General features: G+C 40.3%; 2 protein-coding genes across 4 annotated transcripts in view; both read right to left on the reverse strand.

Moving 5' to 3' along the window:
• The window catches only part of ANKRD12 (ankyrin repeat domain 12), a 93,456-nt gene extending 91,314 nt beyond the window's left edge, over window positions 1-2,142 (reverse strand). For 2 of the 3 annotated variants that reach the window (XM_020878039.2, XM_020878036.2), the window contains exon 1: window positions 2,052-2,142. The gene's annotated coding sequence lies outside the window, so the exon portion shown is untranslated. Of the gene's footprint in view, window positions 1-1,599; window positions 1,622-2,051 lie in introns of those variants that run through there. The other variant, XM_020878037.2, reaches the window with a different exon arrangement.
• Window positions 2,143-6,400: 4,258 nt separating this feature from the next.
• On the reverse strand, window positions 6,401-25,299 carry NDUFV2 (NADH:ubiquinone oxidoreductase core subunit V2). Its single transcript, XM_020878040.2, has 8 exons — window positions 25,142-25,299; window positions 21,015-21,080; window positions 19,562-19,624; window positions 19,358-19,474; window positions 17,035-17,203; window positions 15,237-15,346; window positions 11,679-11,755; window positions 6,401-6,556 (listed from the first exon to the last, which is right to left on the reverse strand). The coding sequence occupies exons 1-8, from the start codon at window positions 25,193-25,195 to the stop codon at window positions 6,463-6,465; spliced, it is 750 nt and encodes a 249-aa protein (XP_020733699.1). The 5' UTR covers window positions 25,196-25,299; the 3' UTR covers window positions 6,401-6,462.
• Window positions 25,300-25,467: the final 168 nt, after the last annotated feature.

The raw sequence follows: 25,467 nt of genomic DNA on the forward strand, positions 1-25,467 counted from the left end.
TTATTTTTTCATCTGTAAAATGAAGGTAACAGATTAGAAAATTTGAAGTCCCTTCCAGTTCGAAGGATAAATCTCTAGACGGTACCCTTTAAGAAAGAGTACCAGCATTTTACAAATACATGTTGATGTCAGCTTTAGCAAGAGTTCCAAGTCAGAAAGTGGTGTCATTAGCTATTAAGCAACGTATGGCAATTACTGGATAAATTCTTCACACCCATGTGACAGATGCTGCTTCAGTAGCATCAAGTTTATATACAGAAAGCTGTCTAAACCTTTTCCAGACTACAATGGAAATTATTAAATATCACTAATCATTCTCTCTTTAGACTGAAGCAATGCTCTTAAAATATAAGAATGGTTTAAAGAAAATCTAACCACTAGTCAACCAGTACCAAGAAACGGAAAAATTTTAGTATTATTTTTATTCTTTAGAATAAAAACCTCTTTTCCAATTAAGAGTTTTCCAAATATCCCTATTGTTTCTTTGATACCTCAAAGAGTATCAGATACATGTTTCAGCAACTTCTATGGGGAAAAAAAAAGTAACATACAAGCATTTTGATAAAAACATCTTCCATTTAAATTCATTCCACCAGTTAGGTACTTATTGCCAAAGAAAATTCAAGCTTTTCTCCCCTTCACGGTATAAGAGAACTAAAATCAAAGACTGCACAATATACTTTCACCTATTATGTTCCTTCCTCATCTGAATATTTGTTTCTTACTCTTCCTCAGTCTTCATGGAATACACACCCAGGGACTTCCACTTTCCCAGCTCTGCCTGTTCATAAAACCATCTTAACAACAACTATAGAAACCAGAGCGCTTAAGACCATTATAGGCCTCTTTCTCTTTTCCTTTCATGAATACTACTTAGGATTTCCTTCATTTTACACCTCGCCTGTCCTTAAAATAGAACACATATCCTGAATAGTTAATCTTGACCATACTTACTCAACTATTCGCAGACCTTTAGAAATTGTTAGTGCTTGTGTCAACTATAAAAGATTTTTTAGTAAACCTTCCCCCTCTTGCCTAGGAAACATTTCAAATGTTTACATGTTTTTGCGTTTAGCCCAAATTAAAGACTTTTCCCAACAAGCTTAGTTAATATAACGACTTGATCTTACACAGTCGACACTATCTCATTTTGTTTTTTAAGCCTCTTGGCACCAATATAGCATATGTTCTGCCAGTTCTGAGCTAATCTCCAGGAAAGCCTTTGTATAACGATTGAAGAAACTGAAACAGATCAGTGCCCAAGATTTTTAAGAGCCTACACGAACATATGTTTTTAATCAACAGTCAATTTATTTTAAAATAGCTATTTCACCAGTTCACCTTCTCCCATAATTCACATAAGCCGTTTTAAAAGAAAAAAGGACACACGACTGGGAACACAGGCTCAAATCAACTTCAGGATCAGAGGTTTTTCCGAAGCGTTAGGGATGCCGGGGTCTGAATCCCGTCACCGCGTCCACGGGGTGGCCGCGGGCGTCCAGTGGACATCACACTCTCGACCACTACGCCGCTTGAAGCATTCCCTACGGCTTCAACGGGTTCAAAAGTGTCAACTTCCCGTCCCAAACTGTTTCTTACAGTTATTATTAAAACAGCTGTCAGCTGGGCTCCAGTGACCTCTTTGTACAACCGTTTATTCAACGCTTTGGGATCCTCGAGGATGCGTCACGGCGGGTTACCCTCGAACGAGCTCCGAGAGCCCAGCGGCCCGCGGGTCCGCGAGCGCCGGCCGGGCTCACCCGCGCCGCCCTCCCGGCCTCACTCGGTCCCCGCGGCTCAGACTAGGCGCGCCCCCAATCCGCCCCGCCCCGCCCCGCCCCGCTCCGGCGGCGCCCCCGGCCGCGCACACCCGCTCCCCGCCCGCTCGCTCGCACACGCGCCACGGCCCCGCCATGTTCCGGGAGCGGCACGGCCGTCCGCCTGGCCCCCGCCCCCCGGTCCCCGCCCGGCCGCTCCCGCCGCGCCCCTGCCCCGGCGCTCCTAGCGGACGGCCCGTCCTGTCAGCGCGGCGGGGCGGGGCGCGTCCTTACCTTGCTCTGGGGAGGGGACGGGAGCGGGCGCGACTGAGGGGCTCCTCCCGGGCGCCGGGGCCGGGGCTCGAAACCGCGCCCCTCCTTCCTCCTCGCCTGTCGCCACGCCCCCCTCTCCCGCACGGACCCCAGGCACGGCCGGCGCGGGAGGGTCTACCCCCGGGACGAAGGCCTCGGCGCCGCCGTCGCTGTCGTGCTCTCCACCACCGCCGCCGCGAACGCCGCCGAGGCCGGGCTCGAAAACATCTCCGGTCTCCGCCGTCCCTCACCACAGCCTGCTCGCTCCCAGGACGGCGCCGCCCGGCGATTGGCCGCGGCGCGGGCACGTGACGCGCGGGCACGGGACGGGCAGCGTGAGCGCCCCGCCCCCGGCCCGCCGCCCCTTCCGTCCGCCCGCCCCGCCCGCCGCCCGCCGCTCTAGAGGCGCCGGGAGAAGCTTCCCGAGCTGGGGGCAGGGGTCGGGGCGTACCAAGTGGACGCGGGGCAGCGGGGTCGGTGGGGCGCCGGGCGGAGCCCCGCGTCGCCGTCTCCGACCCCAGAAGGCAGGGGTAAGGGAGCCAGAGAGTAGCGCAGGCGCCGCCTCGCCTTGTGCAGTGGCCACCACCGTGGCTTGACTGGAAACTTCTGGAAATGGCGGCGGCGACGAGGACGAAGAGGCTCTGTCTACGTAGGGTATTCACATGTTATTTTTTGCGGGGATGGGCGGACGAGTTTGCCAGCTGGGACACGGGAGACCGACGCTGCACCCCTGGCTGGAGGCGGAGGCGGAGGCGGGTGTCCGCCCGGCCCACGGCGCGCGGTGGGCCCGAGGCGTCCGAAGAGGCGGGCACCCGCTTCCGCGCACTGCGCCTGCGCGCCGGCCGGCCGCACCTGCGGGAGTCCGGGGACCCGCAGGGCCGCGACGCGCCCTCACCTGCGCCAGGTGGGTCCGGGCCCGTCCCGAAAGCACGTCCACGTGCACCTACCCCCGGGTCCGCACGCACTCTGCAGTACGCCCTCCCCCAGTCACACCTTCGGATAACCTTTTAAGACAAATTTTGGTGCATTTTCCCCCAACCGCTCGGGGCACTGCCAGCTGGAGGACTGCGCAGAGGAAAAGTCACCGCCTCGGCAGCCCCGCTGCTGGCAGTCTGACTTCCTCTGGAGGTTAATCCGCGACAGTCTGTACTTGCCCTTATTTAACCACCGAAGGGATTACATAATCGGAAGGAAACCATTTTATTCTGAGTTGCTTCTGGTGGCTTTTTATTTACAAAGAGGTTAATCCGCGACAATTTGTGCATGCCTTTATCTAACCCTCAGAGAGCCCTCATCGTTGTGGCCTCTAAACTAACAGCACGGGTTTGTGACTTAGTGAAGTTAAGAGTTTGTCATTAATCAGCAGATGAGATATTTCAGACTTGACAGAGAAAGCTACATCCCAACATTTAACTGTATAAAGCATAAACTTGCATTAAAGATCACTATTTTTTCCTTCCCTACATTTCTCCCATCTTTAAATACATCAGGTTCAATATGAATAGTAAGAGTGCACCTTGTGGCTAGAAGTGGAACACTGTTACATTTAATCTGGATATTTAAGGCATGAAGTAACAAATCCACTAAAAATTTATAACTAACTTGTCTGACTTCTCAAGTGGTTGAGTTGGTTCTCATTTAACTCGCTGTAATGACAATAACAATAGCTATTTCTACAGCAGTACAAGCCTCAGTTAAAAATTGAAAGCAAATCTTGAATTTGCTGAAATCAGTTAACCATAATTTATGGCAATAACTATATGCACAGCCTTGTTACTTAAAAATCAGATTACATGGGTAATTGTAATCCAAGGCATTGTACTGATTACTACTGAACAGGACACTATCTGTACAAAGTTCATTGTAGAATTATTCAAGTTGCAAAAAAATTTTAATTTAAACTTAAGATTATATGTGACACATTGTAAATCAGCCACAATTTGTTATTGGAAAGATTCAAATGAAACTTATGAAGGGAAGAGGAGCTAATTTTCCTATTTAATGTTTAACTAGAAGTACAAATCAAGAAGGTAATTCTTATTAGGATAGAGGCCTGAAAAGAAGCTGGAGCTAGTTGACTATGTTGCTAAGGCTCTTCATTGTAGAACCCTGTCTTTCATTAGCTCAAATCTCTTCAGCAAGTGGGCAAAATGTTTTTTTAATAGCACCAGGAGGTCAAGGATCCCAAGCAATAAAACATCATTCTTAGCCAAGGTTAAGTTTTATCACACTTATTTAGGATTATTACTAGCAGACACTTAAAATGTGTGTATGTGGTATGTGAGATAAAAGCCACCTGCAAAATTTACCTTCTTTCCAACTTAACTTCTTACCGTTAAGAATCAACTACTGTTATGTTTCCTACATGAAGTCCAGGTAGATCATTCAAAAAATCCTGCCATATTTTGGGAAGGTGAATTAATAAAAATACAATCTCAGTTATGGCTTACCATACTGACAGTCTACACAGATGTAACGCTTGGGCAGTGAATACCCATGATTGTCACTTGCTGTAGGATTTACTAGGGCAATAGCTCCATCCAGTTACAGCAAGTACTTCTGAGGAACTGGTAGCCTTCCCTAGCAACATTCAGTAGCCACTCCAAAAACCACCAAAAAAGCCAGGCATGAGTTTTTGCCCAATAGGAGGAATGACAATTTGAATTATTTGTTGGTTTATTTTTGTAATATGAACATTTCCTCCCTAAATATCTCTTTTTGAAAAAAACAGCATAGAGCTAGGAACTGAGAAGAGGAAATGAGGGAGCAAATGGTGTTAAGACACATCAACAACGCCAGCTTCTCTTTATTGGTTTGAGAAGCAGGCTAGGCTATAGCTGTCATCTCTAGCAACTGAAAACTGGCAAGGAGTTTTGAATCAGTGTGTTCATATATTTTTGGAACCATGTTGGATTACTATAATGAAATTTTACCTGCCAGATGTTTTTAAAAGCCTATCTGTAATTATTAAAAACCAGTGCTCTTGTGTAAAAAATTGGTACAATTTTCAAGAAAAATGGGCAAAAAAATTACACAAGATTCAATGCAAAATCCTAATACATACTACTGTAGTGCACTGTACGTGATGATCTAAAAGTATGTTTTGATAGTGGTATAAAATTATGCCTATAAAGACTTAAAACAAATTTTCTGCTTCTAAAATAGAACATCATAACCAATATCCTTAATACATAACTTGTTTTTTTCAGCCAGTATTTGAAACTTTCCCATTCCTAACTTTCATCTACTTGGGGAAAAAAAAGTCAAGAATGTAAGACATTTTTTACAATAGTAACTTTAAAGGAATTTAAAGTTATTTAAATTTTTCATAATTTTTAATTTTTTCATATGTATTTTGTCATAATTTCAAATAAAAGCTTAACAGCTAACAAAGAGAAGATAGACTATTTTTTTTTTAAAGAGATAAAAATAATAATAAAGCATTCCATTGCCTGTGGGAAGATGGTCTGAGGGCTCCAGGGCAGAAGTGAGCATTTTCACTGTGTTATTTTTTTGTGCCTCTTGAAAAATTACTTATGCTGTTACCTTCTTAGGTGAAAAATGAAAACTAATTCTTAAAGACAGTCTTAAAAAATAAAATGTATGTTCATGTTTTTAAGCATCATATACTAGTCTGTCATAAGATTAAGGCCAACCAGTGACTTTGAGAAATCCTGAAACAGTTGAATTATTTAGATTTACCCCTGAATTAAAGCTGGCTATTAATTTTTTATGCCAGCTTGCAAAACTCATAGCTAGTTTCCTAAACTGGATGTTATACACAAAGGGTTTTATTCTTCTAAGTTGTAGTATGCATTCAGTTTCTAAGCTTGTAATATGCATTCAACGGAGGAGCATATTTCCCATTCCCACTGAACTTTCAAACTCAAGTTATACTTCCAGTTTCTTCCCCTAGTTAGTTTTTGTGTACCTGCAGTGTCAGAAGAGTGAAGGATAATGTCAAAGTGTTTTGCACCTTCCTTCTTTAAAAATGATAAACAGTACATCTAAAGACAACTACCTTATCCTTGTTACACCTATAGTCTGCTTGACATAGCACTTACCAGTTGAAATTACAGTAACAACTGTGTGCCACAATACTAACAAGGTTTATAGAGAGATCATATTAAGATTTGGCTATGGCTAAAGATGGGAGAGCAAAATATACTTGAAATTTGACAGAATTTTTATTTCACAGTACCCTAATATTGATAAGTGAACAGGCAGTTAAAAATGATGCTCTGAAGTTCTGACATGATACTTAACAGCTGTAAGTTGCTAGGTTACAAGCAAGGTGTACACGGATGGAAATGAACAAGTAATATAAAAAGTTTAGGTAGATAAGAGATTCATATTTTATTTCCCCACTGACATATTTACAGCTGGATATAAATTAAAGACCTGCTTGCACACCAAACCCAGGTCCTTTCGGTGGTTCAGTCAAAGAGGTAAGACCTCCAGCTGGCTCACAGGAGAAGCGTCCACTCCTGAAAGAAAAGTAACATTAAGCTGACTGCTAATGATTACCATTTATAATTGTTACCTTACAACAGCCCAGATAAGAAACTATTTCTCTCCCAAGAACTAGCACGGACTATTTAATCCAAACATCATAACTGCTGCAAGATTTTCACTTCCTAAATATGAAAACTGATATATAAAAATATGAAATATGAAAAATAAAAAAATAATACTAATACTAGTTCTCACTCAGCAGTGAACATATATCAGTGGCTCATTAAATCTTTACAACAATGCCAAGAGACAAGGGACACTGGCCAGTGTTTTACAGACACAGAAACCAAGGCTGGGGTGAGTCAGCGCCTACGCAGAGATGAGCACTAAGAACTCAACCCCAGAGGACATTTTTAAAAATCATGTTTTAATAAACTAGAGCACTACATTTATTTATATTTGAATTTTATTTTGACTGAGATCCATTGTCATAGGGAATATATACTTAATACACTATATCTGGAAACAAACAGAAACTAAATTCTTTGAGAGATTTGAGGGCTTGGGAGGAGGTCCCTTAGAGGCAGTGAAGATGAAATTAATTTGTATTGATGTTTTTAGAGGCTAAATTATTAGTATTTTTCAACAGCAGGCTCCAGATCAGCAGGTGCCACAAAGAAAACATGAACAGGTCCTCCTACAGCTCTATGAAGAGAGGCAGCAAGAGGTAGACGAACCTGTCCTCTTTTCACCCCCACACATACTTTCCCAAGTGATCTTTCAGGCTCAACCTCTGTCCTGTCTGACCTCTGCTGCTAGAGCCTGGCTCAGCACCTACTCCTGTTTCCCCCTCCTATTCCCTGGCTTTGTTCATTTACCTTGTTCCTGCCACAGATTTCAGCTGAAGAACTTACTCAATTAAATCTTTTTATTCCCTCTGGCTTTGCCCTTCACATTCTGTCATCAATCTTACAAGTCTATTTTTAGAGCCCTAGAAAATCATTTGTTGAGGGGACAGGAAAATGACACCACATAATCATTTATAAGCTCTTTCAAGCTACTATATTACATAATGCAAGTAACTAGTGTAGTATAATAAAGAATACATACAAAGTCAGAAATCAGTTAATATATCTACATAACAGGTTTACTATGAAAACCAAATACAAAAGCAGTCACTATAATAGAGTATAGTCGCTATACTATATCTATCGGATATCCGTTAGAGCCTAAAATTAAAGTTGCAGGGTAAGTGGCAAAATGATGTAAAAACAGTATTTCACTTTGTGATTTTTTTTTTAATGTTAACTGGTAGCAACCCACTCTAGTATTCTTGCCTGGAGAATTCCATGGACAGAAGAGGAATCTGATGGGCTACAGTCCATGGGGTGGCAAAGAGTCGGACACAACTGAGCAGGTACACTTGCTGTTCTTGACTACCAGTAAAATAATAAAATTAACTTTGAAGGACCTCTCTTTCTTCTCCTTTACTATGTTCCTTCTTGTGGAAGATGTTTTCTGTACCCCATAGAATTCTGTAAAATTTAAAATATCTTTTAAAAACTAAATATGAAGAATTCAAGTTGGGTTTAAAATTAGTTTCAGATAATCCATACTAAAAAACAACCTCTATTCATCAATAATTTGGAAGCAGGATTAGATGTTATGTTCAGTACTTTAAAAACAATCCCTAGCACACAAATATTTATAAATGTAAAGGAATTTTGTATTACCGTCAGTTTAGCATTTTCTTTCTAGCCATCATTTACCAAAATAAAAGCAGCTCTGAACCAGAGAGACAGTCCTCTTTACCAGTTCTGGCCAGAGAATACGTGACAGCAGGGCTCAAAGTCAGTTACCACAGAACCAGTTTCACAACTAGCACCTCTGTCAAATATTAAAGGCAAAGCACTTTATTATAAAAATACTAATAAGAAGTAGCCAGCTTTGGATAATTTAAAGAATAACTATAGCTGTATTTTGGTTACTGCCATTTTATTCACTTAAAAATTTTTGGCTGCACCACGTGGCATGTGCAATCTTGTTCCCACCCACTGTGTCCCCTGCAGTGCAAGTGCAGAGTCCTAACCATTGGACAGCCGGGGAATTCCCCATCTCAACTTTTTAAATAAGAGGTAATAAGAAGGAAGTAAAAATAGGTTTCTCAGCCAGTAATTCTAAAGTCTTTGGCTCAAATCTGGAACAATGTCAAAAACTCCCACTGAAGAACTATTTAAAATTACTGATAAGCAACATCCCTATTATTAGATGTTGAAAATGCTTAACGGTGGTACTTGTTTCCTGCTTATTAATGTTCAAATACAATGTTACAGAACCCCTGGATTAAAAACAAACTCTAATTTTGCCCCTGGCAAGCTCATCCAGGAGCTTCCCTGGTGGCTCAGACTGGAAAGAACCTGCCTACAGTGCAGGAGACCCAGGTTCAGTCTTGGACAGAGGAGTCTGGTGGGCTACAGTCCCTGGGACTGTAGCGAAGAGCTGGACACAACTGAGCAACTAACACACACAATCTCATCCAGACTTATAACTTTAAATGCTATTTATTAATAACTAACAAACTCCCAGTGTGTATTTCCAGCCCTAATATATTCCCTAAATTCCAAGCTTGTATCTACCTTTCAGCCACTCTACCATGAATGTCTAAGTAGGCATGTCAAACATGCTAAGTAGCACATCCAAAACAAAGTGACTTTTCTTCCCCAAATTTGCCCTACCTCAAATCTTCTTTAATGGAATCAGAGGTACTCATCCTAAAAAGTTAGAAAGCATTCATAATTCCTCTGTCCCACAACATCCATTAAATTTTAAACTATTCTTTACACAGCAACTAGGACGATAGTTTTAACAAGATCATGCATATCATTCCCTACTGAAAACACTCAACAGTTTTTTATACTGAGGATTCAACCCAAACTGCTTACCTGGGTCTGTACCTCTCTGACCTCTTCTACCCCTCTCCCTCATCACCTCACTTCAGCCATAATGTCGTCTTACCTTTCCCCCAGGACCTTAATACATCTTCTTTCCCCTCTAGAACATTGTTCCTCCAGATTTTTACATGATTCCTTTGGGCTTATTCAGGTCATTAACTAACCACCTTAGAAAGGCCTCCCCTGACTAAATTTACCTCCATTCTCCCAGCATTTATTACTCAGATATTATACCAGTTAAAGGACTTTCCTGGTGGCTCAGATGGTAAAGCGTCTGCCTATAATGTGGGACTCCCGGATTCAATCCCTGGGTTGGGGAGATCCCCTGGAGAAGGGAATGGCAACCCACTCCAGTATTCTTGCCTGGAGAAGCCCATGGGGTCACAAAGAGTCGGACACGATTGAGCAACTAAACTTTTACTTTTCACTTTACACCAGTTGTCTCCATCACTAGAATATAAAATATACGACTTTACCTTGTTCATAATTTGCACACACAACCTAAGATAGTGACTCACAAACAGCACATATCCAGAAATATTTGTGAAACAAATGAATGCTGAGGGAATGCAATAAAGTAGACAAAGCAAGAGAAATACTGTAATCTGAAATGACAAAAGGTTTCACTTCAGTAGCCGCCATAATGGAGACTGATTCTTCAAAGTGGAAATATTTTATTCCTAAAAATATTTTCAGTGTAGCTCAAGAAAGTGAGGAACTAGGAAGAGAATGCCAAGCCTCTTTTAAGTAAATTCATTTCAAGTGTTGAAAGAAGAGTATGTTTTTTAGGGGCCAGCCTGCCTTTGCTAAACTTAAGTTATCCTGAACTGACCTCTTTTTCTCATTGTATGTTAGTTGTTTAGTCATGTCCAACTCTTTGCGACCCCATGAACTATAGCCCACCAGGATCCTCTGTCATGGGATTCTCCAGGCAAGAATACTGGAGTGAGTTGCCATTCCCTTCTCTAGGGGATCCTTCCACCTATGGATCAAACCCGGGTCTTCTGCATTGCAGGCAGATTCTTTAACATTTGAGCCACAAGCAAAGTCCCTTTTTCTTACTAGGTAGGGTCAGTAGTCAGCAAGAACACTGAGGGAGTACTTCTCAGTACTTCCAGCAGACCACAAAAGCATGCATACCCTCTTGACCTAGTAATTCAACCTCAGAGAATTGTTGTTTACAACAAAAAGTAGGAAAATATATTTTAATACAATGTATAAAGGTCACATCATAGTTCTCTCAATACATCAGAATACTATATGGCCTTTAAAACCTACAAATATGTTGAGACAAGAAAAATTTTACGACATAAGCAGAAAAAAAATACAAAGGGAATATGACTATTAAAACTATGCAAACACTGCTAGTATTGAGAGAATTTTAAGTAATGTGAACACTTAGATAAGGAATAGGAGTTTGTTTGGAAGCAAAAGTACAGGGTGAAACCAGAAAGGAATAATTAGAATAATACAACCTGGATAAACAGTGTTTAAGTTGAAAAAGATCTAGGTATTCTAACTGATTGTAAGCACAATGTAATGGTATAATGATGTGAAGAATTGATGTAATTAGGCTGCATTATTATAAGCATGACGTCTGGAATAAAGATGACAGTCCCACAGTGTTCTACATGCTGAGTATGTATCTCAAATACTGTGATTAGTCCAAGTATCACATTAAGAAAGTCATCAGCCAACTAGAAGACATACAAAGGAGGAAGACCAAAACTATGCCATGTAAGGAAAAACAATGAAACAACTGTGGATATTAAATCTGAGAAAAGATATGAGGAAGATGATATAGCTGTTTTGAGTAACTAGAGAGCTGTCATTTGGAAGAGGTCTAAAAATTGTCTTGTGTTTGTTCAAAGGAGATAATCTTGGGACCTCTACGTGGAAGAGAGGAAGACAGACATTGAGTCAAATTCTGGCAGCATGAACTTTTAAACAACGAAATAGATTTCTATTTGTAGTAAATTTGCCTTCCTTATAAATATCCAGGTATATACCAGATGATTATCTGACAGGGTTTTAGAGAGGGTAAAAAAATCATTTCTTTAAATGACAAGTTGGTTTAGACAGTATTCAAGGCTCCTGAAAACTCCCATAGACTTACAGTATAAAATTTTTTTAATTAAGTCTACATGAAAGACTAACTTAGGTTAAGCCATTAAAATTTACTAAAAAGAAACTGAAAAAGTACCTTGGCCCAGGTTTGGGGATTTTGCCAGCCTTGAGTTCATCAATAATTTCTTCAATATCTTTAGGTGTCAGATCCTCCTAGAAAAAAATGTAAAACAGTCATATTAAAATTACATCCTACTGCTGAAATCAAGTGTGAATCCCTAGGTATCAGTTTATTATTGTCTGTCCCAGCTCACGAGTTACTTACCAAGGCAGCACACCTGAGTAATTCCTGGACATAGCCTGTCCTGCCAAATGCAATCGCAGTAGGAGCTGCAGCTGAAGGGGCAGCACAGAGCAATGCTCTGAGGGAGACAGTTCTGCATTTGAACTCAAGTTCCAGCACTTACTAGCCAGCAATCTTAGAGAAATTACTTAGCTTCCCCAAATTTGTTTCTTCATTTCTCAACTGACTTCAGTGTTTTGAGGTTTAAAAGCGAAAATACATAAAATAGAACATGGCCATGCACATGCTCAACAAATGCTATGTCCCTGAAGAATCGGTGAGAGGCACTGGCAGTCATAAACAGTACATGCCTTGTATCTATTGCTAGGCTAAGGACCTAATACTCTAGTGATATCTTCTTGATTTCCCAGGTGAAATTCAACCTGTTTCAAACTTCACTTAATTTTCCAAGGGAAAAGTAATTTTGGACACATTTATTTTAAAAATTCTGACCCTCCAATCCCCATTTCAACCAGAGCAGATTTGTATTTTGTACACTGTGCACCTGTGTAAAATTCTGACCTCGAGAAAGGATTCTGTTATTTAAAATAATAAATACAATTAAAACACACAGACACACTCCTAACCCTGGCTGCGCCATAGTTTTAGTCAAAATAGAAGGGGGCAAGATTAAGAGGAAAATGCCTAAAGTACATCATATCCCCTCTACCCCTCAAAACTATTAAGTCCTTAAGATGTTCTGGCCTCTGGTTCTAGACTAGAGAATGACAGTGCCACACAGTGTCCTCAGAGCCTTGCCATACAGAAGCCCTTTAACAGATGATGGTAAACATTTATAGAAACAAAAACGGCTTAGAGTTCAAAAGATGCTCAGAACCTCAAAACTAGAAGGAATCTTTAAACTCATCTAGTGATTTTTATCCCCCGCAATTCTTTATTATGAAAATTTGAAAAGTATACATGAATAGTCATGAATGAAAGTTGCTCATTTGTGTCCAACTCTTTGCAACCCTGTACAGTCATGGAATTCTCTAGGCCAGAATACTGGGGTGGGTAGCCTTTCCCTTTTCCAGGGGATCTTCCCAACCCAGGGATCAAACCCAGGTTTCCCGCATTGCAGGTGGATTCTTTACCAGCTGAATCACCAGCGAGGCTCACATGAATAATCCTATTTCTTGTCATATCTGAATTATGTACAACACACCTTCTGGTTTTGTGTTTGTACTGTACCATTTAAAAGCAAGCTACAGACATCATGACACTTCACCTTAATAACCACAGGAGGCATCTCCGAAGAACATTTTTTTTTTTTTTGCCATGCCACATGACTTGTGGGATCTTGGTTCCCTGACCAGGGATTGTACTTGCGCTACAGCAGTAAAAACGTGGAGCTTTAACCACTGGACTACCATGGAACTCACAGAATATTTTTAAATGTTCTTAAATAATACAATGTCATTATCACACCCAATTAACAATAATAGTTCCTTAATAAAATCAAATGTCAAGACCATATTCAAATCTAACCATCCTCAAAATGTATTTTATATTTTTTCCCTAATCAGTAGCCATTCAAAGTTTATGTGACTATTTCATTTTATCCACCGGTCAACTGAGATCCATAAAAGTTAACTGCCTTACCAAAGACCATACTACGACTAACTGAAAGAAGCGCTTACATAAACCCATAGTCTACTATATTTAAACTTACAGTGCTTCATACAAAGCCTTGACTGTCTAATTCCTGCTTAAATTAAGATCCTCCTGATTATGAGTAAACAGCAGAAATGTAGGAAAGGGAAAGATATTGCCATATTTTTAAAAGGTTGTTTTTTTTTTTAAGGTTTTTTTTTTTAACATATGAGAAAGAGAGGGGGTAATAAATTTGAATCACCATCATTCAAATGAAGAAAATCCCTATAGGTAATAGAAGTATCCTAGAAATGTAAAATGCCAAAGAAGTCCAATTTCATTTTCATTTAAAATAAAATCATAGATTTCCATTTCAGGCATTATGACACACTAGCTATCCTGACTGAATGTCCTGTTGTAACAACTATAAATTCTGGATAAAATAAAAACTTCAAAATTTTATTAAGACATTGACAAGGAAAAAATACTCAAGAGATCCAAAACTCAATGAAAACTTAGGGAGACAAGTGGAACAGCAAACAAACTTGGCTTCAGGATGCCACAGCTTATAGGGGCAAGGGACAAAGTCGCAGGCACAGGAGGGCATCCAAACCACAAAGTGCAGACACCCGAAGGCTATATTCTCAATATAAAGGAAACCAGAAATTAAAACTGCCTCTCAAAACACCTGCTAGTCTGGAAACTGACACTTCAGGGGAAGAAGAGGATATAAGGAGAGGGGATTTCTTTTGGGTCAGTAGTATTTCCAAGAGCAAGAGAGAAGCAACATCAACTTCTTCTGGAATAATCTACCTTCAACATGGGCCTAAGAGCTCATAACTTCTAAGAGTTATGAGCTAACAAGATATTATGAATGAAAACCACGATATAATTAGGGTAGCAAGCAATTAAAAAAGATAACTAGAAAACGCCACACACCTGGATATTAACACTTCTAAAAAAATAGGTCAAAGAAGTAAAATTGCGAAATTTAAAAATATTTAGAACTAAATGATAAAAATATTACTTATCAAAACTTGTGAGATCCAGCTAAAGCAGTTTTTAGAGAAAGGTATGATACCATCTCTGTAAAATTTTTAAAACACACAACACAGTATGACTACCATGCCTGGATACATATATTTTGAAAGTTTAAAAAACACATACAGGAAGAATACACACTAAATTTATGATAGTGGTTAGCTCTGGGAATGAAAAGGAACAGGATTTTGAATGGAGGCAGAGGAGGTTCACCCTCAGGTATAGCTTATTTCTATGTAATGGCAACCCACTCCAGTATTCTTACCTGGAGAATCCCATGGACAGAGGAGCCTGGAGGGCTATAGTCCACGGGGTTGCAGAGTCGAACATGACTGAAGAGACTAAGCACAGTACATGTATAATAACAACGATAAACATTATAATACCTGAAGCAAGTGTGTTAAAATGTTATCTATTAAGCTGTGGTGGTGATTTTTTGTATTTAAGTTTTTGCTATTTAAAAGTTTTTTAATTGTATCCTGGAGTTAAATGCAAAAATGTTTAATGATAACTTTTTTTGGATGACAATTTTTGAAAAATGTTCTGAAGGACAATAATGTGGAAGCTAAAACTGACATATTTTTATTAATAATTACTTGATTTTTAATAAACTTTGAAACCACGAAAAAAAACCTTCTAGATATTTATACCAACAAGAAACCAAGTATTTTAAATATAATGTCATACAAATTTAATTTACATTAAGTAAATACTCACATAGTAGTTGTCATTTATTTGAACCATTGGTGCATTTACACAGGCCCCTAAACATTCCACTTCTATAAGAGTGAAAAGCTTGTCAGGTGTAGTCTCTCCAACCTTTATTCCTAAAAGTATAAATAAGCACTGTAAGGCTCAGATAATATTTTAATTGCAACAGAGTTTAAGGAAAAAAAACAAAACCAACCCATTACAGAGGCATGTAAAAAGTATTTAAGAGCACTGAATTTCTTAAACAAACTCTATAGTTTTTAATAGAACATTCAAGGATTTCTTAAGTGGACCTGTTCCTTTTCAAACAGTCAAATTTCAAGGGCCTCATCTCGTGTTTGTTGTTACATAACAGTGTATCAGACCATATAAATTTTGATCATTGATAATTAACCTACTATTGTAGCTATACAATCAGATTGGGGAAGACTCAGAAAACAGTTAATGTCAAAAATCATTAAGAATGTGAGGATAGTAAGTACTCTCAAATCTTTAGGGAAGGCATTTTTTAAAAAATTTATTTTTGTTTTTTTTTTCCATTTATTTTTATTAGTTGGAGGCTAATTACTTTAAAATATTGTAGTGGTTTTTGCCATTGACATGAATCAGCCACGGATTTACATGTGTTCCCCATCCTGAACCCCCCTTCCACCTCCCTCCCCATCCCATCCCTCTGGGTCATCCCAGTGCACCAGCCCTAAGCACTTGTCTCAGCATCCAACCTGGACTGGTGATCTGTTTCACACTTGATAATATACATGTTTCGATGCTGTTCTCTCAGATCATCCCACCCTCGCCTTCTTAGGGAAGGCATTTTGGTAAAATCTGACCCAGCAGAAACAACCTTCATGCACAGTTGGACAAGTATGCAGAGAGATGCATACATGAAAGTAACTGCAGCATAAACTTATATAGAAAAATGAGGCAGACATACATATTATTATAGTCAAAATCAAGTGCAAAAAAGCAAACAGACATATTACAGGTATGTATTCAACAATAAAAATAATTAAAACATTAACTCTAAAACTGATATACCCAACTGTCATCACAAATTTGTACCTCAGAGGTAGGGGGATAGAATTTTAAGTGGACTTCAGCCTCTGTTTTATATACTTTAATACTGTCCAGCTAGTTTTACAACATTCAAGTACTTTATATTCAAAAACAACAAGATTAAGAGACACCTCCTTTTACTTCATTTGATGTGTTTAGTGATAAATGTGACAATGGCAGTTTGCCCCTGTAATAACATCTTCTTCCACACTTCCCTTCCTGAAGCATTCTTCCTGTTCAAATCTTTTTTGTTTGAAGTCTTGTTTGGAAGAATATGAGGATAATACAGTCACTTCATGTGCCACATGCTATCACACAATGAGTGAAACTTACTTTTCTAAACAACAAAAACTTTAAAATTTCAAGAAGCTTTTATTTATTTATTTGTTTTAGTTCTACCAGTTTATTGCTACCAACCCATCTCCCTCCACCCTCGTGCCAGACACCTCTGTCCATGGATTTTTCCAGGCAAGAATATTGGAGTGGGTTGCCATTTCCTTCTCCTCAAGAAGCTTTTAAAACATACTCAATGATTAGGAAAGAAAACATGAAAACTCAGCTTTGAGAATGAGAACTAAAGAATACAGAATAGGAAGAAATAATGGTGAGCAAACACAGTAAGAAAAATTAACTCATGAAGTAAGATCCAGTATGATAGTAAAAGTTGGAAAATTTAGGTAGAAAGAGGTCACATTTCAAAAGACAAATCTATTTTTCATAAACATTATAAATATACTGTGTCCCATACCAAGTTTTTTCTGAATGGCTTCCAGTATGCTGTCTGAGTTTCGGAGCATGCAAGGCGTAGTAGTGCAGACCTGAATGTGATACTTTCCAACAGGCTTTCGATTATACATTGTATAAAAAGTTGCTACTTCATACACTCTCATTGGAGGTACTTGTAAAATTTCTGCAACCTAAAATATTTTAATAATATGGTTACAATGTTTATTGAGCTTTAGGTAGGTCATAAAAAACATTAATTTCAAAAATGCTTCAATTTGGTAAAAACCAAAAAAGTTCTTCAATACAGAAACTACATCTGTATTTGGTATCTGTGAGGCATAAGTCCTTCAATTTTGACACTTAAAAATCACACATATATCCAGGTCTTGACATGAAAAAAGGACTCGTTAAATGGCATTTCAAATGACAAATATATTAAACTTTCTCTTATCAGGGATTCTAAAGGAAATATATTCTCAAAAGACATCTAACCCTGGGCTCACTCCTGCAGTATTAAAGTAGCTATGCTAAATCTAATTCTGTGGTACTAAATCAGGCTTACACCTCTGAACCTGGGGAACTCTCTCAAAATACACAAGCTGGTGTCCAATTAATGGGCTAATTGTAGGGCCCTGGTGTCTAACTAAAATAGTTCTCCTGAGCTGCTCTTGTGCACCTCCCTATGCCTTAGTGATGGTTAAGTAACAATGCATGGGCCTCTGAATATTGTTTTTGTTGTAAGGTTGGGCTTTTCTTGGAGGGGGAGGGGCAGTAACATTAAAAGTCTCAAAGTGGAAAGAATTTTGATTCTACTCTCTGTATGCCATTTCTTCCTCTCATACATACACATCCAATTCTACACAGGATAGGACAATATTTTTTAAATGTTTTCACATTTATTTTGCTCTGCTAAGCCTGACACTCAGCAAGACTTTCAACAAGCTTACCATTATCACAAACATAAATTTTTCAAAAAAAAGTTATTTATGATTAGAAACGCACCTAAATCATCACTGAGGAAGTTGGCTGTTATAAAAATATGAGGAATTTAGAAACACCCCCAAACATTTATTTATTGAAATAAAAAAGCACCTATGTTTACTAAGTATATCACTAACCAACCTGCTTTATAACATTTTCCATAATCAAAACAAACAACAAGGGTCCACAACACTGTTAGAGTATTGTGCCAAGTACATAAGAGATCTATGAACTCTATCTAAAATTTGCATCCAGGATTCCATGAGATAAACTGAGGACATTCCTAGACTCTAAGAAAGACTCTAAGACATTCCCCTTGTCACAATGAGAAAGTGACAAGGGGAATGAAGCACAGCAGAATCTCTGCAGAAGTCAGTCAAGTACAAACTGCACAGAATTAGAGATGAGTCAGCCCCAGCTCTACAACTTAGAAATAATATAATAATTGGAAGAGCTTTATCTACTCCAGAATTATCACTGCAGATGAGGAAGTCCAAAAAAATCAGATCTCTGAGCTCAAAGTAAAATATATTTTCCATTATATCAACACTGGCTTATTAGCCATGTGAGTCTCACAAGAATCAAATAATATATGACTTTGTATGACACTCATAAATACACTATAACATAATACCATACAAATGTAGTTACATTAAAAGGATATGAATAAACTTGAAATCTGGATTACTGCTGAAAACACTATTAGGAAAAAAACAAGTCCTAAAATATATGTGAATATACTAACTGTATTTAAATGGGTCACTCAAAAGATTTCCCTAGGTTGTTGATTCCAAGCTGCCACAACCAAACGTCACAAATGCCATGTATTACAAGGATTTTAATTAAAGCCTGGGGCCAAAAATGCCAAGTAATAAAAAGATTCACATTAGTTGTGAGCAGATCTTTTTCTCTGCAATTCTAGTATTTAAACAGTACATTCCTTTTCAGAATATCTTGACAGCAAATTATACACATTTGGGATCTTTTCTCCCTCTCAAAGACAGGAAAAAAGCTTCTTTCACTCTAATGCCCTTATTATTTCTTACAAGGATAAAAATCTCCACCCTTTCAGTTTTCTGCATTACTAAGGGAACCAATAGAAACATAAATATAATTTAGGGTATGAGATATATAAATGATTTGTTGTTGTTGTTCAGTTGCTAAGTCATGTCCAACTCTTTGAAACCCCATGAACTACAGCACACCAGGCCTCTTTGTCCCTTACTATCTCCCAGAGTTTACCCAATCCGGGAGAACTTCAAATTCCTGGATTATGACATTAATGACAGTCAGAGAAATTTCCACATAAGGAAGTTACTATATACAACCTCTCCTCTTTTTGAACTAACACAAAAATGAAGTACCTTGTTCATAGCAGAGATAGGCAGCCATCCATTCTGTCTCTGGGCTAAATCCAGAACTGGAAGCACAGCTGCTGCTTTATGCCCCTCTGGGTAGTTTTTCACAATGGCCTCTATCCTCTGTATCAGAAAAAAAGCACTTGTTTTTATATATCTGGAAGATACTAAATATTCTGTAAGTTAATCATAATGTTAATTCAGTCATACCTTATAGTTTTCTGGTGTGAAATCAAATGGAGTTTCTGGGTTATTCTCAGGAGTATCTCTGTGCTACACAAAAGGAAAAAAAAGTTTCTCAAAATTATCAACATTTCCTGAAAAGTGTGAACAACTTTGTACCTTACTACTACTGATCATTTAATTTCTTCACTTTGATTCAAACATGATATATGTCAATCTATCCTTGCTTCAAAAGCAATGGCTAAACTTATTAACTACACATCTGATAAGTATGATTACCAAAATAATATTAGCAGAATTAAACAACTTAGACATTTTCAAAATCACCCTTTGTAAGTTACAAGAAGTAGCCTTAAGATCAAAAACCAAAAAAAGTGTTATGCAACTTGATGAGAGTATACGATCTTCTAACGTAATATAATTACAAAAAAATTCCCAATTATTGGGAAGCCATATGAAATTAAGACACAAAATTTTGAGTGTGACAATATGTACATTTTTCCAAAAGAATGTACCAGATTATCAGAGACCCACTACCTACTCCAAAAGCACCATCTCTTCCCAACACAACAAAAACTAGCCCAGATAGTTTTCCATAACAGAAACTAGCCAACAGCAAGCTTTATTTCTTCTCCAATAAGGCCCTCTTCAAACACTGACAAGAAATGGCATGTCAACAGGAAATCAAATGAGTCACACTGAGATTAAAACTTACATCAATTAATGTTTTGTATATATGGTGAAACAGAACTGAATCCCTTAATGTGTTAACTCTCAAAGTTCTGCTTTTTCAAGGACATGGAAAAGGAAACAAAGTTTCTTTGGATAATCATCTCAAATATTTTCAGACAAAGATAACAGAATACAAAGCAGGACTCTACTTTTAACAGTATGACTAACTCATTTATTAAGATTCAGCCTTAAAATAATTCATTTTCCAAAACTATACCAACTGAATCATCACACAACTCCACCAAACTGCCCTTAAACACTAGATTGATTTCTGAAAAATGTACCTTGTCACAGAAAGGGCATACATATCTTAGTCTTTCTGAATTGGGCAACCAATCAACCTCTACCTGTAGTGAAACCCTGGAAACCAAAAACATGAAGGGCAACTGCCAATGTATTCACTCTATTACTGAAATCCATGAGTTTCAAGCTGGTGTCATTTTGGGATTCCCCAATTTGCAGCCTAAGAATCTTCAGTGAGCCAACATAAATGATCTTGAAAAATCCACAGTATGACAAGAAATCAGGTTAGGGCTCACAGTTATTTCACCAAGGAATAATCTAAATTCTTAATCCCAGGGTGGCCCTGGTACCAATTTAACTGGACAGGCAGTGAATTCAATTAGCTATATTTAAACTCCCACAAACTCCCACTCCAGCAAACACCAAAGATGTTGCTCTTTAAGATATTGCATTTAGCCAAACTTCCAAGTCCTTTCATTCTGAAGAAATCTTAGTAATTACTTACCACAAATAAGGCTCCTCCAGCTCCATTCTGAACAGCTGTCTTATGCAGATTTCTTATATGTTTTCCCTAAAATTTTAAGAAAGTTCGGTAAATCAAATGCCTTATGAAATTTTAAGATTAGTAATTTAACATAATAGAATCAACTTATAAAGTAAGTTGGACTTCCCTCATGGCTCGGCGGTAAAGGAAATGGAGATTCAAAGGGAAGGTTACTATCTTGCTTGCCTACGGTAACACACAATAGTCAAAGGAAGAGCCAGAACCACAAACTAGATCTCGTATGTTCTTTTGCATACAATTGCAGAGCTAATGTACCATTAACTTACTGCTTTTCACTGTCTGAATCAAACTGGATGCCAACCTTCATTCGCTATGGATCTTCATAAACATGTTTTCATTCTGTAAAAATGTATTGAATGTTACCCCCTTTTCAATTCTTCACTACTTTAGAAACTCCAGCCATAAAAGTATTAGTCAGAAAGCTGCTCATAGTTGACCATACTCAGTTACTCTGGAAGGAATCCATTTGATTATTCTCCTTGGTTTTTGTGTTTTTTTTTTTTTTTCCTTTGAGCATGAAGCCAAGTCCCAGTCTATCCCATGATGGACAGCTAAATTCAAAGAGAAAAACTACAGTCTTAATGTCTTAGGCTCCAAAATCACTGTGGACAGTGACTGCGGCCATGAAGTTAAAAGACGCTTGATCCCTGGAAGAAAAGGTATGACAAACCTAGACAGCATATTAAAAAGCAGAGACATCACTGCCAACAAAGGTCTATATAGTCAAAGCTATGGTTTTTCCAGTAGTCATGTACAGATATGAGAGTTGGACCATAGGGTAGGCTGAGCACCAAAGAATTGATGCTTTTGAACTGCGGTGTTGGAGGAGACGCTTGAGAGTCCCTTGGATAGCAAGGAGATCAAACCAGTCAATCCTAAAGGAAATCAACCCTGAATAGTCACTGAAAGGACTGATCCTAAAGCTGAAGTTTCAATACTTCAGCCATCTGATGCAAAGAGCCAACTCACTGGAAAAGTCCCTGATGCTGGGAAAGATTGAGGGCAGGAGGAGAAGGGGGCGACAGGATGAGATGGTTGAATGGCATCACCGACTCAAGAGGCATGACTCTGAGCAAGCTCCGGGAGATGGTGATGGGCAGGGAAGCCTGGTGTGCTGCAGTCCATGGGGTCACAGAGTTGGACACAACTTAGCGACTGAACCACCACCACCACCACCACAGGAGGGGGATAGGCAAGTAGGAAACCCACGAAAAGAAAAAGCCAGAGAGAAGCCCCCAGTTTTGTGACTGACTCCAAACAGCCTAGCTGAAAGAGCTGAACCAATATATGAGCCGCTGCCCACAAGGGAGCAAGACCGCAGTTTGAGTCAAGTTAATTGCCTACCTGCAACAATAACTACAACAAAATACTCTTTGGAGGAATTTTTAAAATTCATAACTTCTATGACCATCATTCACAATATCCAGGACACAATCCAAAATTATTCAACACATAACAAAAAAGGAAACAACTCATTTTCAAGAAAAAAAAGACAACCAGTGGAGATTATCAAACAATAATTTCAAAAGGACTACAACAGTGTATAAGGACATAAAAATATCTTCAATGAATGAAGACAGGAATAGAAACCATAAAAAAAGAACCAAATGAAAATTCTAAGACTGAAAACATAATCCATGAAAATGCCACAACCCTTTCACCTTTATGAAACTAATTAGTGGCTTGGCAGTGAGGCAGCATCAGTTGTAAAGTGATGTCAACAATACAAAAAACGCTGGGCAATTTACTGAAGGAAAGATAGAAATAAACCTATTCTGAGTAGCTTTTGCTCCATATTTCATAATTTTTAAGCAATTCTTGACAATCATTCAATAAGATATTACTGCACAGAAACGAAAAATAAAGTTCAAGGAGATTAAAAATTATGGCTCAAAGTCACACAAGTGTCTTCGACTAGACACAGTACTAAATTCCGGATATTTTTTAATCAATGACAAGTTGAAAAAAGCCTGTGGCTTAAGAAATTGGCAGCTAGCTAATAAAGCAGCAATTATAACAAAATAAGCAATTTCTTTGAAAATGTAAATGATTCCCTTAAAAGTTTCTCTTTTAGGAAAGGAACTTCATTAGTGAGACCTCTTTACTCACATATTTCCTGACTTTTGCTAGGTCATTATGATATCCCAATATTTGTAAAAGGTTAGAAGGGCCTGATTATATAAATTACAGAACATCTTCACAATGGTGTATCATGCAGCATTAAAAATGATAGAAATGTTTACTGACCAGGAAAGTTGCTCAAAATGTATAATGGAAAAAACATGCTACAAAAACAGTATGAACAATACGATCTAATTTTTAAAAATTCCGTTAAGGTCTTTTCACTACGGACGTCAAAATGTTCACGTTTTGGTAATTTCCCGTTTGATAAAATGACACGTGATTTTTATTTTTTTAACTTAATTCTACTTGCTGTTCCTAATATTATGCTTTTCTTATGTTGTCCTTTCCACCTAGAATACCCTCTCCCCAGTCCATCTGGTCCCACCCCTAACCTATTCCTATTGCTTCTAGGAAAAATGATGCCACCTTCAAACCAAACTGGATGCTCTGTCCATGAGTATCTCTTAACAACGCACAACTGACCCCTGAAGGAACTGGGGGTTAGGGGAGTATCCTAACTGGTTTTGCGAGGTTCTTTTTTTGGGTGGAGCTGGGGGCAAGGGTGGGGGCTGGGGGCGGTCAGTGCTTGCTGGGGTCTCAGTTCCCTGACCAGGGATTGAACCTGGGCCACAGGCAGTGAAAGCGTGGAATCCTAACCACTACGCCTCCAGGGAACTTTCTGTGGGACTTCTAAGTAGTAGAATATCCGAACAAAACGGATTCCAAATGAGGTTCCTCCATATACCCTGGTGGCTCAGTCGGTAAAGAATCTGCCTGCAGGGCAGACGACCTGGGTTCGATCCCTGGGATTGAGATCCTCTGGAGAAGGAAATGGCAACCGACTCCAGTATTCCTGCCTGGAGAATGCTATGGATAGGAGCCTGGCTGGCTACAGTCCCTGGGTTTGCAATAAGTCGGACGCGACTGAGCGACTAAATCACCATCTACTCTGAATCCTGCAGTAGTCTAGTATTTACTGTTGAGGAAAAAAAAACACGCTTATAAAGTGAACCCGCTTAGTACAAATCTGTTGGGAGGATCAACTGAACCTTTACGTGTACGGTATTTACTACCTCAAATTCCTACTGCGTAAGACTATCAACTCCACAAGAATAGGGGATGTCTAAATCCATAGCTATGGGGGAAATAACAGTATCAACCTCATAAATGAGATTTCGAGTGTAAAGAGTTAACAGTGCTTGGCACACGGAAAGCAGTAGCGGAATGTTGTTCCCTATCACCATTATTATCCACATTTTGTCACCTGGAGCCCAGCAGGTAAGAGTGGATCCTCAAGCGTTTATTGAGAAACCAAGTCTGTACACTGGAATATCCGAGGACACCAGGGACAAGCGTAGAGGCCCAAAGTCCGGAGAAGGCGCGGTGCGGCCACCAGGAGAAACCGGGACTCACTTGCGAGCCGCTGGACTCGACCCACGCGCAAAGCCCCGCCGGCCCCTTCCCCCGGAAACTGGCCCCACCGTCCCAAGGCCCAGCCGGGGACGCCCCGCCGTCCCCCTCGTCATCTCTGGGCGCGTACTGCTCAGTGAGCACGAACGACCGTTTCGCTCGGGGACTCAAGTGTCCTTCCCCGAGTGAGACGTGCTCGGAGGTCACGGGCGTCCGGCCCGACGGCCTCGGGCGCGGAGACACCCCACTTGGCCAACCTCCCCACAGCCACGGGGGGACCCCTGGACGTCCCTCCGCGGAACGGGACGCCCGCGGCCGGGCACGCGGGGGGATCCTGGCGCCGCCCCCCAGCCTCCTGTCCCGGGGAGGCCTCGCTCCGACGCGGCGAGGTCTCCCCGAAGAGGGTGAAGGCCGCGGTGTCCTTGTCGCCGCCCGGAGCTAGTCACAGGCCCGGGCTCCCGCGTGCCCGCCGCTACAGGATGCGCGGAGAGAGGCGGGGAGGGCGGCGTCCGCGTTCATTCGAGCCTCCTTACCCAGTGGGCGGCGAGGCCGGCCGCGCGGGCCCGTAGCGCCGCGGAGAGGAACATGGCTGGCCAAACTGCGGGGCTCCGGGCCTCGCCGGGCACGGTCCCGAGCGGTCGGCACGCACAGCGTGCGCGCGCCCGAGTCCAGCCCTCGCGCCCAGGGCAGCGGGGGCTCGCGGGGGCTGCTGGGGCCAGTGGGCGGAGACTTCCGGGGCGGGGCGGGGCGACGCCCGCCGGCGCCCGGAAAGCAGTCGAGCGAGCGGTGCTTGGGCTCCACTCGTTGAAAGAAGTGTCCGGGAGGCTGGCCCTCCGCCGATCCGAGCTTATGGGACGAG

This window comes from Odocoileus virginianus, chromosome 22 (genome assembly GCF_023699985.2).
Source record: "Odocoileus virginianus isolate 20LAN1187 ecotype Illinois chromosome 22, Ovbor_1.2, whole genome shotgun sequence".
NCBI lineage: Eukaryota > Metazoa > Chordata > Mammalia > Artiodactyla > Cervidae > Odocoileus > Odocoileus virginianus.

Bases quoted from the DNA above. Each gene is read 5' to 3' on its own strand.
- NDUFV2 (XM_020878040.2), bottom strand. From the start codon at position 25,195: ATGTTCCTCTCCGCGGCGCTACGGGCCCGCGCGGCCGGCCTCGCCGCC. The intron at 19,625-21,014 runs GTAAGTAATTAC...CCTTTTGTGTAG, and splicing joins CTGGAGGAGCCTTATTTGTG to CACAGAGATACTCCTGAGAA. The intron at 15,347-17,034 runs GTATGGGACACA...TTATACTTTTAG, and splicing joins AGCCATTCAGAAAAAACTTG to GAATAAAGGTTGGAGAGACT.